The 17,681-nt window shown below is 35.7% G+C and overlaps 1 protein-coding gene across 1 annotated transcript in view; it reads left to right on the forward strand.

The window, feature by feature from the left end:
• Positions 1-17,681, forward strand: part of PCDH15 (protocadherin related 15) — a 1,264,171-nt gene that overhangs the window by 1,133,659 nt on the left and 112,831 nt on the right. The window contains exon 27 of the mRNA XM_043926323.1: positions 952-1,092. Coding sequence (XP_043782258.1) covers positions 952-1,092 — 141 coding nt within the window. The remainder of the gene's footprint in view (positions 1-951; positions 1,093-17,681) is intronic.

The following is a 17,681-nucleotide window of genomic DNA, read 5'->3' on the forward strand; positions in this document are numbered from 1 at the left end:
AGTGGTAAAGAATCTGTCTGCAATGCAGGAGATGCAGCAGGAGCCACAGTTTTGATCCCTCGGTTGGGGAAATCCCCTGGAGAAGAACATGGCAACCCACTCCAGTATTCTTGCCTGGAAAATTCCATGGACAGAAGAGCCTGGTGAGCTGCAGTCCATGGGGTTGCAAAAGAGTTGGACCCAAATGAGTACACACGTTATCATCACTGTAGACTTTAACAATCCAATAAAAGGATCTTGACAATAACAATGATCAAGCTAATGAATATTTAGTATTTAGGCAGTTATAATGCTATAGAGAAAACCAAAGTGAGGAAAAGAGAGAGTGAAAGAGGTAGGATATTATAAAGTTTGCCAATGTGCTCTGCTCATCACTCAAATATGTATGACCAAATTTATTCTAAAAAATACACTTCAGGGCCAAATATTTTAAGATATTTAAAGTAATAAATAATATTTTTAAAATAACTAACATATTAAATTATGTTTGTTCCCTCATATTCTTAACAGAACACTAAATCTGCAGGATAATAAGATATATTAAATCATAAAAAGTATAATAATCCAACAGCATCATAAAATACTTGCTTAAACAAAATTAAGTGGATTTCTTTAAAACAAGATTTCTAGAAGCATTTGCCATGGTAGAAGATAATGTGTATCTATGGTGAAGAATGCAGTATATATTGTTTCACAGACTTAATTGACCAGAGAAACATCAGTTTCCAGGAGAATCACAAAAAAAACCTAGAATTTCAAATCATGCATTTAGGGAAACACTAAATGTTGATAATTTCTAGAGCTGAAACAGAGTTTCCCAAAGCCCTCATTTTGTCACTTTGATGTGTTACTCTTATTATATGTGTTTTTGAAATCACTGTGATTTTTAAAGAGAATTATTTTCCCTTATAGTATGAAGAGAGTGACAAAGGAATTGTATTTTGATTCTAGATAAGTTTGGAATCAATAACATCACAGGAGTAATCTACGTGAATGCCCCTCTGGATTATGAAACAAGGACAAGCTATGTACTTCGAGTTCAAGCTGATTCCCTAGAAGTGGTCCTCGCCAATCTCCGAGTTCCTTCAAAAAGTAAGTTGTATTACTTAAGAATTTGACAAGAATTTTATGGTGTTTTTACTTATTTTCTAGCGAAATAACAAATATCTAAAATAAAATCCTCAGTGGAGATTACAAAACATTCATTAACACTTGAAGATGATTGCTCATTCACTTTAAGAATTGATACATGGCCATTCAGGCTTCCCCACTGGTTCAGAAGTAAATAATTCACCTACTGATGCAGGGGACACAGGTTTGATCACTGGGTTGGGAAGAGCCCCTGGAGAAGGACATGGCAACCCACTCCAGTATTCTTGCCTGGAAAAATCCCGTGGGCAGAGGAGCGTGGTGGGCTATAGCCTATGGGGTTGCGAAGAGTCAAGTATGACTCAGCCACTATAAAAACAACAAAAGGATCACAATGTAGAAAATGATTTCATACTCCTTAAATGTCAAGGTAATAACACAATATTTTCAAATTTTGTACAATCTTATTGAAATGCTATCATTGTCAGTATATTTTCATTAAAAAAAAAAAAAAAAAACGAAACCTTAATCACATTGTGAAGCTTAACCCCTTGAAGTGTATATTTTTAATGGGCACAGGATTACTATATATTCCCTGAATTGTGTGGCTTCTGGTACTTTGTATTTTCTGAGAGCAGAGGGAAATGCATCTCAAAAAGAATGACTAACATTTGTTATAATTTATACATAGCATTATATTTAATTCACATCCATTTCTAGGAAATGAGATTTATTATTCCCATTTTACAAAGACAAGAAAAGGTTAAGTGATTTTTTAAAAAAATGTCACTGTCAGTAAATGAAAAGTGGGAGATTTAAGCTATCTTTTGACTCCCAAATCTTTCTTCAGCATTTCAGTGTAATATAGTTTATGCATACAGAAAACTGAGTAAAAGCCAATTTATGAAGAGGACCAGCATAGATTCTGAGAGATGTTACCGATAATGGAATAGGATGGTGAGGAGAGAATACATGAAGTGCTGTAATTACTGTAATCAAGACACATGGCTTGACAAAGGACTTTTTTTCTCAAATTTTAAGCTTATTTATAGCAACATCTCTCCTTTGTTAAGTGCTCACTCTGTGCCCAGAGCTGTGAGTAAGGAGTGTTAGTTGCTCAGTCATGTCCAACTCTTTCTGACCCCATGGGTTGTAGTCTGCCGGGCTCCTCTGTCCATGGAATTCTCCAGGCAAGAGTACTGGAGTGGGTTCCCATTTCCTTCTCCAGGGGATCTTCCAGACCCAGGGATCAAACCCGGGTCTCCTGCACTGGGATAAGCGCTTTTCTTTTCCATTGATTGAGATTATACATCTTTGCAAGTTAAACAATCCATCTTTTCGTCACTTAACATTGTCATATATCAACTATTATAAAGAATGGGAAACTTTTTTAGAAGCCAGAAAAGCCTAGAAAACTATATTTAATTTAACCACTAGCAGATACATGCCCAGAGAAGGTATAAAGTACAAAACAGGTAATAAAATATTTACCTTTTACTCTGAGCCCACTTGTGAACATACTCTCACAGCATTCCATCAGTTAGCATCTTAAAAGACGAAAGAGGAAACAGAAGAGACCCTGAGACAGAGCAAGAGTACTCCTAGGAATGTCAGATAGAGAGAGAGCACCCCAGCAGTGTAGGAGAAAAGTGAACAAAGTGGGAGGAAGAGCAAAAGATGTACTATAGAATGTTCTGTATCCATTTGTAATTGAACAGATGATCATAAAATAATTCATTTATCTGTTCATTATCTCAAATCTCACTCACTGGTCTAATGTAGAGGCCTGCACAGTTGTTTGTAAAAAGCACAACCAAATCATTGGAAAAATCAGATTACATATAGTATGTCTTTGAAATTAAAGGCATTAAATGGTCTTCAGTGATTATTCATCACTAGATAAGTAAGTCGTTTAAAAATAGCAGTCCAGTTATTTGAGTTTTTAAAATCTTTAACTGGAGGCAATTGCATTTTTAGAAAATATAGAGAATGCCTCAAATTGTAAATTGAATTGACTAAATCAAAAGTTGAAAGGTTAGAATAATTCTAAATTACATAACATAACCTGCCTTTGCAAACAAAAATAAATGTAAAAGTTAATTGAAAACCATCTGTCATCTTTCTTTGAAAGAATTTAAGTTGTAGAACCTAGCATTTTGCAAGAAATAAGAATAAAAACATATTGATGTCTTATATGTGAGTATAATAAACTAGTTCTCACTACTGTAATTTAAATGGAAATCTGAGATGAATAAAAGTTTAGCTTATATACTCATGTATAATTATATGTGCCCTATATTCATGCAGAGTGAGACCAGTTAGCAAATTCATGAATTATCCTCTCAGAAATCTGTGAAGCCTGAAAGCAAAATGTTACTTTGATGCCTAATGCTTTGAATATTGTTATTAACATTTCATGACTGACCTTTGTTTCTTGAGTCTGAAATACAAACCCAAGTAGTATTTCTAACACAGTTTCACTTATTAATAACTGTTAATGACCTATAATCAAACTCTGCTCATTAACTATGCAAATAATAAGGGAATTATGTAAATTGAGGTTAATTAATTAATCATTTAAAGGTTCATCTCTTCTTTATTTTTTTTTTCATCTCTTCTTTAGAATCAACTACTCTATTACCTTTAGCTCTACTATGAATAAAGGTAATAAACAGAATTAATTTTGAAATATTAAATTTCAAAAGAAGTATTTTATTGTAATTTCTTTACTATACAGTGGAAGTGACAAATAAATTCAAGGGATTAGATCTGATAGACAGAGTGCCTGATGAACTATGGATGGAGGTTCCTGACATTGTACAGGAGGCAGTGATCAAGAGCATCACCAAGAAAAAGAAATGCAAAAAGGTAAAATGATTGTCTGAGGAGGCCTTACAAATAGCCATGAAAAGAAGAGAAGCCAAAGGCAAAGGATAAAAGGAAAGATATACCCATTTGAGCACAGAGTTCCAAAGAATAGCAAGGAGAGATAAGAAAGCCTCCCTCAGTGATCAGTGCAAAGAACTAAAGGAAATCAATAGAATGGGAAAGACTAGAGATCTGTTCAAGAAAATTAGAGATACAAGGGAATATTTCATGGAAAGATGGGCTCAATAAAGGACAGAAATGGTATGGACCTAACAGAAGGAGAAGATATTAAGAAGAGGTGGCAAAAATACACAAAAGAACCATACAAAAAAGATTTTCATGACCCAGATAACCACGATGGTGTGATCACTCACCTAGAGCCAGACATCCTGGAATGTGAAGTCAAATGGGCCTTAGGAAGCATCGCTATGAACAAAGCTAGTGGAGGTGACAGAATTCCAGTTGAGCTATTTCAAATCCTGAAAGATGATGCTGTGAAAGTGATGCACTCAATATGCCAACAAATTTGGAAAACTCAGCAGTGGCCATAGGACTGGAAAAGATCAGTTTTCATTCCAATCCCAAAGAAAGGCAACCCCAAAGAATGCTCAAACTACCACACAATTGCACTCATCTAATATGCTAGCAAAGTAATACTCAAAATTCTCCAAGCTGTACTTCAACAATCTGTGAACCGTGAGTTTTCAGATGTTCAAGCTGGATTTAGAAAAGGCAGAGGAACCAGAGATCAAATTGCCAACATCCATTGAATCATCAAAAAAGCAAGACAGTTCGAGAAAAACATCTATCTGTGCTTTATCGATTATGCCAAAGTCTTTGACTGGGTGGATCACAACAAACTATGGGAAATTCTGAAAGAGATGAGAATACCAGACCACCTGACCTGCCTCATGAGAAATCTGTATGCAGGTCAAGAAGCAACAGATAGAACTATATATGGAATAGCAGATTGGTTCCCAATCAGAAAAGGAGTACATCAAGGCTGTATATTGTCACCCTGCTTATTTAACTTATATACAGAGTACGTCATGAGAAATGCTGGCCTGGATGAAGCACAAGTTGGAATCATGATTGCCAGGAGAAATATCAATAACTTCAGATATGCAGATGACACCACCCTTATGGTAGAAAGTGAAAAAGAGCTAAAGAGCCTCCTGATGAAAGTGAAAGATGAGAGTGAAAAAGTTGACTTAAAACTCAACATTCAGAAAACTAAGATCATGGCATCTGGTCCCATCATTTCATGGCAGATAGTTGGGGAAACAGTGGAAACACTGACAGACTTTAGTTTTCTGGCTCCAAAATCACTACAGAGTATGACTGCAGCCATGAAATTAAAAGATGCTTGCTCCTTGGAAGAAAAGTTATGAAAAACCTGGACAGCATATTAAAAAGCAGAGACATTAATTTGTCAACGCAGGGTCCATCTAGTCATGGCTATGGCCTTTCCACTAGTCATATATGGATATGAGAGTTACACTCCAAAGAACTCTGAGTGCCGAAGAATTGATGCTTTCGAACTGTGGTGTTGGAGAAGAGTCTTGAGAGTCCCTTGGACTGCAAGGAGATCCAACCAGCCCATCCTAAGGGAGATCAGTCCTGAATATTCATTGGAAGGACTGATGCTGAAGCTGAAACTCCAATAATTTTGTCACCTGATGCAAAGAACTGACTCATTTGAAAAGACTCTGGTACTGGGAAAGATTGCAGGTGGGAGGAGAAGGTGACAACAGAGGATGAGGTGGTTGGATGGCATCACTGACTCAATGGATATGAGTTTGGGTAAACCCTGCGAGTTGATGATGGACAGGGAGGCCTGGTGTGCTGCAGTCCCTGGGATTGCAAAGGGTTGGACATGACTGTGATACTGAACTGAACTGAATAAATGCCTTTATCTTCTAAGAACTATTAATTGACTTCCCTGGTGGCTTAGAGTGTAAAGTACCTGCCCACAATGCAGGAGACCGGGGTTCAATTCCTGGTCAGGAAGATCCCCTTGGAGAAGGAAATGGCAACCCACTCCAGTACCCTTGCCTGGAAAATCCCATGAACAGAGGAGCCTCGTAGGCTACAGTCCATGCGGTCGCAAAGAGTCGGACACGACTGAGCGACTTCACTTTACTTCACTTTAATTTGCTTATTCTTCTGTGTTTATTTTGCTTTTGTTACTGTGATCTTTTTCTAATCTTTGAAATGTGTGTCTTTCTGTCTTTTATCTTTTTCATCTTTTAGAATATTTTCAGGATAGCTTTCCTAATTTCCAGATCTAGAATACCTGTTTCAGTCATCTTCATAAATGTTAAAAATTATCCTTCAGTTTTGGAAGTCAATTCACTTTCTTCTGCACTCCCATTGGACTTGAAGACATTTCCTTTTCTTGTCCCCTATTGTGCCTGTTCTGTTCAATTTTTATTCTGCTTTCGCCATTCTGTCCCTTTCTCCTTAGTGTGAAGTTTTGTACTGCTACTGTGCTCATAGAACTTATTAACTTCTCCACTTAGTGCATGCTGGTAACTTTGAGCTTCAACAGCTCTCGGGGCCAACAGAAACCCTTAGCCTTTGAACTCCCTTAAAAGTAGTTTTTACCACACTTGCACACTTAATGTGCACACTTATCACACACTTAGTACAGTGATCTTGTTTCTGTCAGTTGTTTTCCTAACAGCTCATATTCTGTGATCTGAGGGCTGGCTTGTTGTCTTATTTATTGTAGATACTATCTGTGGACTTTGGGTTTGATGTTCTATTACCCTACTTAAGCTTGATAATGGAGAAGAGATATTAAGCAGAAGAATACTCACAAATATAACTATAGGAGTTAATAATTCAGCCCACTATAGTTCTGTCGGGCTTCTCTGATAGCTCAGTTGGTAAAGAATCCACCTGCAATGCAAGAAACCCCGGTTTGATTCCTGGCTTGGGAAGATCCCCTGGAGAACAGACAGGCTCCCACTCCAGTATTCTTGGGCTTCCCTTGTGACTTAGCTGGTAAAGAATCCACCTGCATGCAAGAGACCTGGGTTTGACCTCTGGGTTGGGAAGATCCCCTGGAAAAGCGAAAGGCTGCCCACTCCAGTATTCTAGCCTAGAGGATTCCATGGGCTGTATAGTCCATGGGGTTGCAAAGAGTCAGATATGACTGAGTGACTTTCACTTTCATAGTTCTGTGGATGTTTATAAAAGATAATAAACAAACTTCTGGGTCAGAGTCAAGGACCCTGTTACCCACAACAAAAATATTAGCAGGAGTATCAGCATAGGCAAATAGAAAGGGAAGAAGTACAAGCAGTGACAGATTTTAAATTCTTGGTCTCCAAAATCACTGCAGCCATGAAATTAAAAGATGCTTGCTCCTTGCCAGAAAAGCTATGACAAACCTAGACAGTGTGTTCAAAATCAGAGACATCACTTTGCCAACAAAAGTCTGTAAAGTCAAAGCTATGATTTTTCCAGTAGTCATGTACAGTTGTGTGATCTGGATCATAAAAAAGGCTGAGTGCTGAAGAATTGATGCCTTCAAATTGTGCTGCTGGAGAAGATTCTTGAGAGTCCCTTGGCCTGGAAGGAGATCAAGCCAGTCTATCTAAAGGAAATCGGCCCAGAGCGTGCATTGGAAGGACTGATGCTGAAGCTGAAGTTCCAATACTTTGGCCACCTGATGTGAAGAGCCAATTCATTATAAAAGACCCAACTCATTGTAAAAGACCCTGATGCTTGGAAAGAATGAAGGCAGAAGGAGAAGGGGTCAGCAGAGGATAGATGATTAGATAGCATCATCAACTCAATGGACACGAATTTCAGCAAACTCCAGGACATAGTGAAGGACAGAGGATCCTGACATGCTGAAGTTCATGGGGCCCCAAATAGTTGAACACGACTTAGTGACAACAACAACAAAACAACAGCATGGCAATAAGTAAAGCAATGCAGCTCCCTAAGTTTCAAGCCTCAAGGCTACACTGTGTAGGGCCAGGTAAAACCTGCACATGAGTGGATTACAGGAGGGAACTTTGCTTAGAAGGCCTGACACTTTTATAAACAAGTGGCAGCAAGCCTTTCTCAAAAGGAAGACATTCCTGCAAGACATTAAGTCACTTTTTAAAATTACCAATTGCATGGGATACTTTCTCCCAGTATCTGACTCTGCAAAACTGTCTTTTATTAATGAGTAGGATTCAGGAATAGTCAAATATTACATTGTCACCTTAATCATCTTCCTCAAATCCGTAAATGCATATCTTAATCCAAGGATATTTGAAGTACTTGTTGACTCGGGGGAATCATTTTCACAATCAATTAATGTAAGAGAATTGGCACGATGTAGCCCTTTCAGATCTTTGCATTGTGTTAACTCTTATCAAGTTTAGGACTAAATTTTCCCTCAAATATTTTAGATTTTTCATCCAGGGCTTCTAGATACATTTTTCCCCATCTCTTACCTACCAACTTTTATCTTTTACATTTCATTAATCTTCTCTGAAAGTAGTGGGCAATATAATAAATATATGATCAAATGAATGAATACAAGATGAATAAATAATCCAAATTAACAGAAAGCATTTGTTAAGGAGCAAATTCAACCAACCCTAGACTATATAGTACTGTAGTATTTCCTATTACAAAATATCTATTATTGAAAAATAAGTGGACTCATGCAGTTCTGGCCCATGTTGTTCAAAGGTCAACTGTAATTGAAAAACACTTCTAAACTAAAGTTACAGCAGGAGACCACACTGATGCTGAAAGTGCCCCATTGACAAAGTCTGTTTTAAACACAGGTCTGACCCAGAAATGTTCAAACCATTTATCAATAATAAGTAAAAAATCTCCTGCCTACCTTACCAATCTTTCCTCCTCAATTTCCAATAACAGGTGATGAATACTGCAGTACTATACAGTCTAGGGTTTGTTGAATTTGCTCCTTAACAAATGCTTTCTGTTAATTTGGATTATTTATTCCAATATGTTTCATAATGTTAAAAAAACAACTGTTAGTAAATAGGTGGGGTTTCCCTGGTAGCTCAGACAGTAAAGTATCTGCCTGCAATGCAGGAGACCTGAGTTCAATCCCTGAGTTCAATTCCTGACTTGCAAAGATCCTCTGGAGAAAGGCATAGACGAAGAGGTAATTAATAGAGAAATCTCTTCTCCAAAGGCAGGACACTTTCTAGGATCTTAGCTGGGAAGGAAGAAAAAGTTTTATCTTTAAAGGAATTTTTAAGTATTGATTAATATGTTTAACTAGAGAATCTTTAAAAAAAAAAAAAACAATGTGATAATAGTTCTTTCTATTAACTAAATTTATGTCTTTTTTTAAATTATGCTATCTTGAGGTTTTATTCAACAGCAGGAAAAAGACCACCTCAAGTCAGCAGTATGAAAGGGAGAGCAGAAAAGAAAAAATAGGGTTTTATAACTAAATTCTATATGTCCCTGTTAAACTCACCATTTAGGTAAGTTTGGAGAGCATAATGTATCTGAAAAAATGTTTTTCTTTTACATTTATTGAGATATAATTGACATGTGCTCAGTCGCTCAGTCATGTCTGACTCTTTGTGGCCCCATGGACTGTAGCCCACCATGCTTCTCTGTCCATGGAATTTTCTAGGCAAGAATATTAGAATAGGGTACCATTTCCTACTACAAAGGAACTTCCCAACCCAGGAATCAAACTTGCATCTCTTGTGTCTCCTGCATAGGCAGGCATATTCTTTACCACTAGTGCCATGTGAGAAGCCCATAATGACATATAGAACTATATAAACTCTCTATCTCCCTTGACCAACTCAATCTCTCCTGGGTCTTCAGGATGACAGTTATTGGTTCCAAGGAGATTTCCAGGAGCCTATGTCCAGGAGAACTGCAACAGAATGTTATGTCAATATTTCTGCCACGAAGTGATTACCATTTTTATCTTTATTAAAACAAAAGCAATAATACATAATATGCAATTTTATTATAGCTGAGTTTGATATATGGAATGCCACAATTTAAATGCAATTTTTCTTATATAATAAAATTGTAATTATCCTTAAGTGTGAAAGAAACAATGTAGCTTTGTATAAATATGTCATTGTGTTTTGATGCAATAACTATCCTTTTAATCAGGAATAAATGACAGGGCAATTAATATAAACCTTAAATTAGTATTAAAACAACTCACATGCTCTTGATTTCCTTTTATGATTTTGCTTTAGGGTACAAGCTTGTAATATGTTACATTTCCCTGGTTTTCTGATTCCAAACAGAAGGTCTATGACAAATAATGTTAATGACTCTTTACTCATGATTGACTGACTTGCAAAAGCATTCCTCATATAACTTAGGTAACAACACTGAAGCATGTCACATGTTACTTTTTCAGTCCTAAAATCCCAGTATGTTCAAGGCCTTGTATCTGTACTATAAATATATGACCAGAGTTTTGAAACTGTATTCATGCTTTTTTACTTCAAATTTAGAGACTACTATGTGAAAATGAATGCCATAAATCCTTTGTTATTTTGTCTCAAACACCGTAAGCATTTTATATAAATATACAGTTGAAACAATTATATTTTTAAAGAAACAAAAATTTAGCTGTTCAAGAAAATATTGAATTGTGTAAAATAGCTTTGCTTGGGAATGTGATTTTAAAATGGTTATAGAATTTTAGTACATTTCTGAAGCTAAGTGCATTGGGGCTGTGTTCTTCCATTGATCCCAAAAAAGACTTGTTGAAATGATAACAAAGATATGTGGTCAAGCTTTCTAAATTAAAATGTAGATTACATGTTTTTCTTCACACGTGTTATGCATAAAAAGTCATGTTTCATGAGGAAAACATTTTATAATGCTTTTATTATCAATTTAATAGTCTGAGAGTGCATAAAATTGTTCTTCTTAACTTACATCTATGACTGAGTACCAGAACTTAAAGGCAGAAGATATAATTTCCTTTCTTCATGAGAATTAATATAGATTTTTTTTTTTTTGCCTTTTAAGTCTGAATTTTAATTGGAATTGATCTGCATTTGATCATCCACAAATACTTTTACAACCTTATAGTCTATTTCTTGGAGCAGCTCTCATTTGATTAATAAGGAAGCTCCAAAACTATGCAACAGAAACTCGATGCCTTTTGCTTCAAAACACCCCACATTTCAACAGAGGCATCTAAGCCATAAAAGTACAAATGAAACTATGCACAGAAGTAAAATCTGTCAAGTCATGTATATATATCATATAAATATCAATGTTTCCAGAATTGGAAAAGTTCTTAACTTACATCTATATAGATGTAAGTAACAAGCCACTATCTATATAACATAAGCATAAAGGCCATGTTAGTCATTTAAAACATGAGAAATAACACAGCATTATAAATCCACCATACTTTAACAAAAATCTAAAATGTGGGAAAATGTCAGAATTTGCAGTTAAACACATTGTCTTCATTTTGTTGATGAGTGCAGTTATTGGCCCTTGACATTCTGTTGTTATATAATCAAGATCAGGTCTTCTCTGTAGGTTGTCAGCACAGTCTTTTTAATATTTTACTAAAGATTTAAATAGCTGTTATATTGATTTTACTTATTTATATCTCTTATAAAAAAATGTAAATGTTATTTTCTCTTCGTGACATGTTCTATTCTGACAGCTTTAGCAAAAAAACAACCTTATTGGTTGACTACATTGAAGAGGAAAAAGTAAAACTTCCCATCCATTAACTAGAAAAAGTTAATTTCAGCATTATATTTAAATAATAGAAAGAAATATGGAGGAGAGTATCACATAGGAAGATTGTAAATAGATTGAACTATCAGATGTTTTCAGTGTCTCAAGTTCTGTGGGATTCTCAATCCTGCTGGGTCCGTCCTAGGTCAAGTTAATCCAGATCCAATGACCTCATCATTTTTTAATCTGGCAAAAGAGGAGAGTTAATTATACTCCAGGGCCATCTGTCCTTGTCTCTCTGAGACACTTGCAAGAGAAAAGATCAAAAGACTGAATTTGAGAGTGGTCATTCATTTAGTGAGTGAGAGAAAGGAAGAGCCTTTGGAGAGGTTGTGGAGAAAGGAGTAAAATTTATATAATCATGGTTGTTCAAGGGAAAAGCATTTCAAGAAAGGTAAAAACTGGCAAAAACTGTGAATGTTACAGATATTGAAGGAAATTCATGGCTAATAAAAATATATTGGATGGCACTTACTTGGGATACACAATGACTATAGCTAATATCAAATAAGTAGAGGAGTCCTGTATGTGAATAAAATGAAACTGTAATAAATCAAGGCTTTCTTGGTAAAATCTACACAATAAACATAACTTAAAAATTTAGTATATTCTTAAATATTCCTGATTTTATTCATATTTATGTTTTATGAGGTATCCATTTCAGTTTAATTTACATGGAATATAAATTTAAAAGCAGAAACTGAGAATTTTGTTTCAGATGTAAGAAATATAAATTTAGCCTGTCATTCTTTTTAATCATTGTTCAAAACACAAGTTTCATAGTCAATTCTTCTCCTGAAGCTAATTTATTTTTTATCCCCAGGAACATTTATAAGTTCAATTAATCTATCTTGGTTCCTGTTTTTTCTCCCTCTTGGTATATTGTACCTAATTAGTCCCTTATGTAATATCTTAAAAATAATTACAGACAAACAATTTAAAGGAAATCATTATTTTAAGTGCTGTCACTTTCAATTTTGTAAGTCTGTTGCCAGTTATTAATTTATGTTGTATGCTTGCCATCAAGATTTCCTGATAGAGATTTCTATGTTTATATTCCGTTAAAATGCAAAAGACAGAGACTCTAATCAGTCCAGCAGCTCAACTTCATTTGTGGAAGATTCCTATTAGGTGATACTCCATAAGTGTTAAGATGTACATGAAATTAAAAGACAAGAGGTAAATGGAAATTCTGAAAAAATATTTAGTAAGAAAAACATTAGAAATCAGATATTTACCAATTAAACATCTCAAAATAACCTTAGTAGAGCAGCAGAAAAAAAGGCAGATACCTAAAAATCTAATACAATAAATTGCTTACGATTCCTGACTTTGGTATAAGGCAGGCCTGGGTTCCAGACATATCTTTGATCTTTACTAACTTTTCTAAGCTTTAGAATCTTCAACATTATATGAAGATAAATATGTCTCTGCCTATTAGGTTCTTTGAGAATTTTAAGCAAAATGATGTCTGCAATGTAGTTGGCTTATGAGAACACTAGAAACACCTAATCAAAAAGCTATAATTATTATTTTATCATTAGTAGCACTGATATTTGAGTGACACTTAAAAATACAGGGATCACATACTAAAAGTACTTCATTTCCTCCTACAGATTATTGTATACACAGAGTTCACATGTTTCTATGCTCTTTGTATAAACAATGGTTGTAGTCCTGACTGTTAGAATCACAGTCATGACTTCTTTTGGACTCTAGATTTGAGTACCATTAATTTGATTGACAGTGTTTCTGTAGGTAGCAAGGAAAATTTACAGTTTATAATGTGTTTTGGTACCTTGGGCTGGAAAATCCAAACTTTTTCTGTAGGTAGGGAAGTATGGTCCCCATCCCCTGATATGGACTAAATTGGTCTTTCCACTTGTACTTGGAATGGTTACTTGGTTAGAAACAACAGAAACACCTCTTACTGACTTATACTAAAAAGGACTTCTCATTAGAATACTTAAAAGCTGAATGAGATCTAAGAAAGGACCAAAAAAGATAAGCTTCAGCAGTCTTAGCAACTCAAAACACTATATTTTGAGCAGTATCATCAAGACAGCTGGGACCATGGACTTTGAAGTTCAAAGATTAAGTGTCTACAGGGGAGAATCTAATTAACCTGAGTTGAGACTAGAGCAAAACTAGGGTGCAGAGCACTGTGGTTGACAGTTCCACTAACAGCACATGGAAAATGAAGGTACAGTAATCCAAGGGGAAAAAGATGGAGTTCAACGTTCAAATAAGGGAGGAAGGGAATGTTAGGCAGACAAATCAAGAAAATTCTACTAACCTTTTAAAAAATCAATTTGGGCCCAAATGTGGTTAAATGAAATGCTAAGGTGGGCAGTGTAAGGACAGGTATAGAGGAGTCACATATTATAGAGCAAGATTTCACATTCTGTCATAACAAAAATTTATTTTCGCTTTTTACTCTGAGTGTTGCTTAAAAATTTAAGTGTTTGATTACTTGAACTTTGAAAGTTCACGAATGTATGTGGCATCAAAAATTACCTTTTCTTATCAGATGTTTTGGAGAAGATTATAATGCTTGAATTTAGTGACATATTGCAAGAACTATGACCCTCTGTTTGACACATATTTATCAAGTACTTTCTAAGGGCTAAATTTAGCTTGTTCATTGCACTAAATAGTTGTAGCTAAATTGTTTCACCTTATGTTACCTCTACAACTTATGAAAAAATCTAATTATTAAATATATTGTGTACCAAATGGCTAATAAACTAAGCAAAGATATACAGATAAAGAATAATTAGATTCTGCTTTTGCAAGGTCACTTTTCTTTTTGATCATTCCTTTTTGGTTAAGTCTTCACAACTAAGTCACATAGTGCCTGGAGAAATACATAGATAAACAAGCAAACAAGTAAGCATATTCATTTGATTTTAGGGGGAAAAGTATAGACTTAACAAGCATGATCCAGACAGAAAAAGTAGATTCACATGGTATCTCTCCAGATGTTTTAGATATAAGAGATGAAAGGAAGCAATGAAGTTTATTTCAACTTTTTTTTTTTCCCTACATTTTTGTGTATATGATGGTTTAGGTTCCAAGCTTCTAATCATGGCTTGGTCTGTCTGATGATGAGCATCCTTCCAGGAGCCCACCAAGGTCACCTCATTAGAACCAATGGAGATTCCTATCGCTTATCCCCTAGAAAATTCCAAGGGATTTAGGAATTCAGTGTCAGAGACTCCTATCACTCAGAAAATTACAGGGGTCTTAGGAGCTGTCTGTCAGGTACCAAAATCAAAGACTAGACGTTAGAACAAAAGATTCTCCTAGTACCTCTACTTACAGGAATTTTAGGAGTTCTGCATCAGGAACCAGGCACAGATATTGATCTATATATCTATATTTTCTTATTATCTCACATATACTTATCCTAACATGTACATATATTGTATACATGGGTACTATTGTGTATACTTTGACATAGTTTGCTCACCATACAAATGTTTTGAAGATAGCATGAATGCCAAATCACTTTTTAATTTTTATGGACAACTCTAATTCTTTACATTTTTGTGGTGATGATAAGCACATAATCTGTTCATTTTAACATTTAATCACCAAAGTAATAATATTGTTTTTTTTTATAGATTATAGATAAGGAGGCAAGCCTATGTCCCTGTTCAAAATCAGTCCAAAGTACTAAAGTATTTGGGAAAAAAAAAGAATTCTCCTTTTAAATCCATGGTGTTTCTACTTTGCCTCAAGCTCTCATGAAATAAGGAGATAGGATATTTTGAGGGAGGGATATATAGAAGCACTTCATTGAGCAGTTTTAGTCTAAACCAGATTATCTACACAGTCTGTCAATGATTTCCTGATGCAGTTAAAAAGTAGGCTTGATTACCCTTTTCCCATCTATCACCCTATATTCTCGGCCTCCGGGGAATTTATTAAAATGTAGAAATCCCCTAGTAAAATGTTTGTTTCTCATGGTTTTACACATAGAAGTTTCTAAGAACCTAATACCTAAAGAAAAGTTTTATGCTAATTGACACACCGTCCTGACCCACTCCCCACAAATCACAAACTTTAGAGAGGTTTAGAATTATGTTATCTGAGTTTGATTCCTGGGTTGGAAAGATCCCCTGGAGGAAGGCATAGCAACCCACTCTAGTATTCTTGCCTGGAGAATCCCCATGGGCAGAGGAGCCTGGTGGGCTAGTTGATGGGGTCACAAAGAGTTGGACATGACTGAGTGACAAAGCTTAGCACAGCACAGCCCAGGATTATGTTGGATTTTTTTTTTTTTTCAAATGGCTTCTCTCCTGCATTTTTAGATGCTCAGCATCATTTTGCAATTAATTATTTTTAATTAATTAATTAATTTTAATTGGAGGATATTACAATATTGTGATGTTTTTGCCAAGGTGAAATGGTTAAGAATATGTATTGTCTCTGGTAAGAAGACAAGGTTTGGATGAGAGTCTTCTGCCTTTTCCTAGTTGTGTAATCTTAGACGTATCATTTAATCCTTCCAACTCCTGTTTCTTCATCAATAAAATGTGGATAATCAATAACACTGGATTATTATGGGGATAAGGGTTTCCCCAGTGGCTCAGCAGTAAAGAATCCTCCTGCAATGCAAGAGACGCAGATGACGTGGCTTTGATTGCTGGACTGGGAAGATCCCCTGGAAGAGGGCATGGCAACCCACTCCAGTATCATTAGAGGGAAAATCCTATGGACAGAGGAGCCTGGCAGGCTACAATCCGTGGGATTTCAAAGAGTTGGACACAACTGAAGTGACTGAGCATTAAGGGGATAAGGTGAAATGATGCACTGAAAACTTTTAGCTCGGGAACTTCTCAATTATTAAGTAACTAGTATTATTATTGTGCTAGTCTGCTTGGAATGCCATAAGGAAATACCATAGACTATATGGCTTAAGCAAAGGAAATTTTTTCCTCACATTTCTGGAGGCTGGAAGTTCAAGATCAAGGTGTATCAGGGTTGGTTTCTGGTGTCACCTCTCTTCCTGGATGGTGGATGACCATCTTCTCTCTGTGTCCTCACAGAGAGAGTTGAATAGAAATACAGACAAAGACAGGGACAGAGAGAGAGAGGAAGGGAGCAAGAAAGAGCACTAGCTATCTGGTGTTTCTTCTTAAAAGGATACTAGTCTTTTTGGATCAGAGCCCCACACTCACAACCTCATTTAACCTGAATTACTTCCATAATGGTCCTGTCTCGAAATCATATTAGGAGCTAATAAGTCCCCACATAGGAATGTGGGGAAGACACAATTTGGTCCATAACCACCGTTAGTTACCAGAGTCAATAATGTTGTTTGTGCATAAAAGAAAATTACAAAAAACTCTCATGTTTGCCATATCACAGAATTTTGCTTTCCCTAAACTTGTCATCTCTAAGCATCCTAAAACTTTTCTGTTTCATAAATATAGTCTTCTCTGAATTTTACATTTTTTAACAAAAGCAATAATATGACTGGTGCAGGCAGAAGAAATGTTCCCTTCTCCATGCCCATATCTTAATCCTTGGAATTAATTGAATATGTCACCTTTAAAGGTCAAAGGACTTCCCAGGTGTGATTAAAGATTTGAGATGGTGCAGTTATCTTGGGTTATCTAGGTGATGCCAATGTAATTGCAAAAGTCCTTATAGTTGACATAAGATAGGACTGTCAGGGTCAGAGTGATGCAGCATGAGAAGGACTCAGTTAGCCATCACTATCTTTGAAGATGGAAGGAGACCATGAACCAAGGAGTGCAGGCAGGCAGATTCAAGAAGCTAGAAGAGGCAACAAAACAGATATACTCCTAGAGCCTCCAGAAATCAGTGTAGACCTGCTCACATATTAACTTTAGCCCAATGATACCACTCTGGTCTATAGAACTCTAAGATAATACATTTATATTGTTTTAAGCCACTAATTTATAAAAGCAATAGAAAACTAATGTGATGCTCATATTTTCTTTGAATCAAAAAGA

This window comes from Cervus elaphus, chromosome 15 (assembly GCF_910594005.1).
Source record: "Cervus elaphus chromosome 15, mCerEla1.1, whole genome shotgun sequence".
Taxonomy (NCBI): domain Eukaryota; kingdom Metazoa; phylum Chordata; class Mammalia; order Artiodactyla; family Cervidae; genus Cervus; species Cervus elaphus.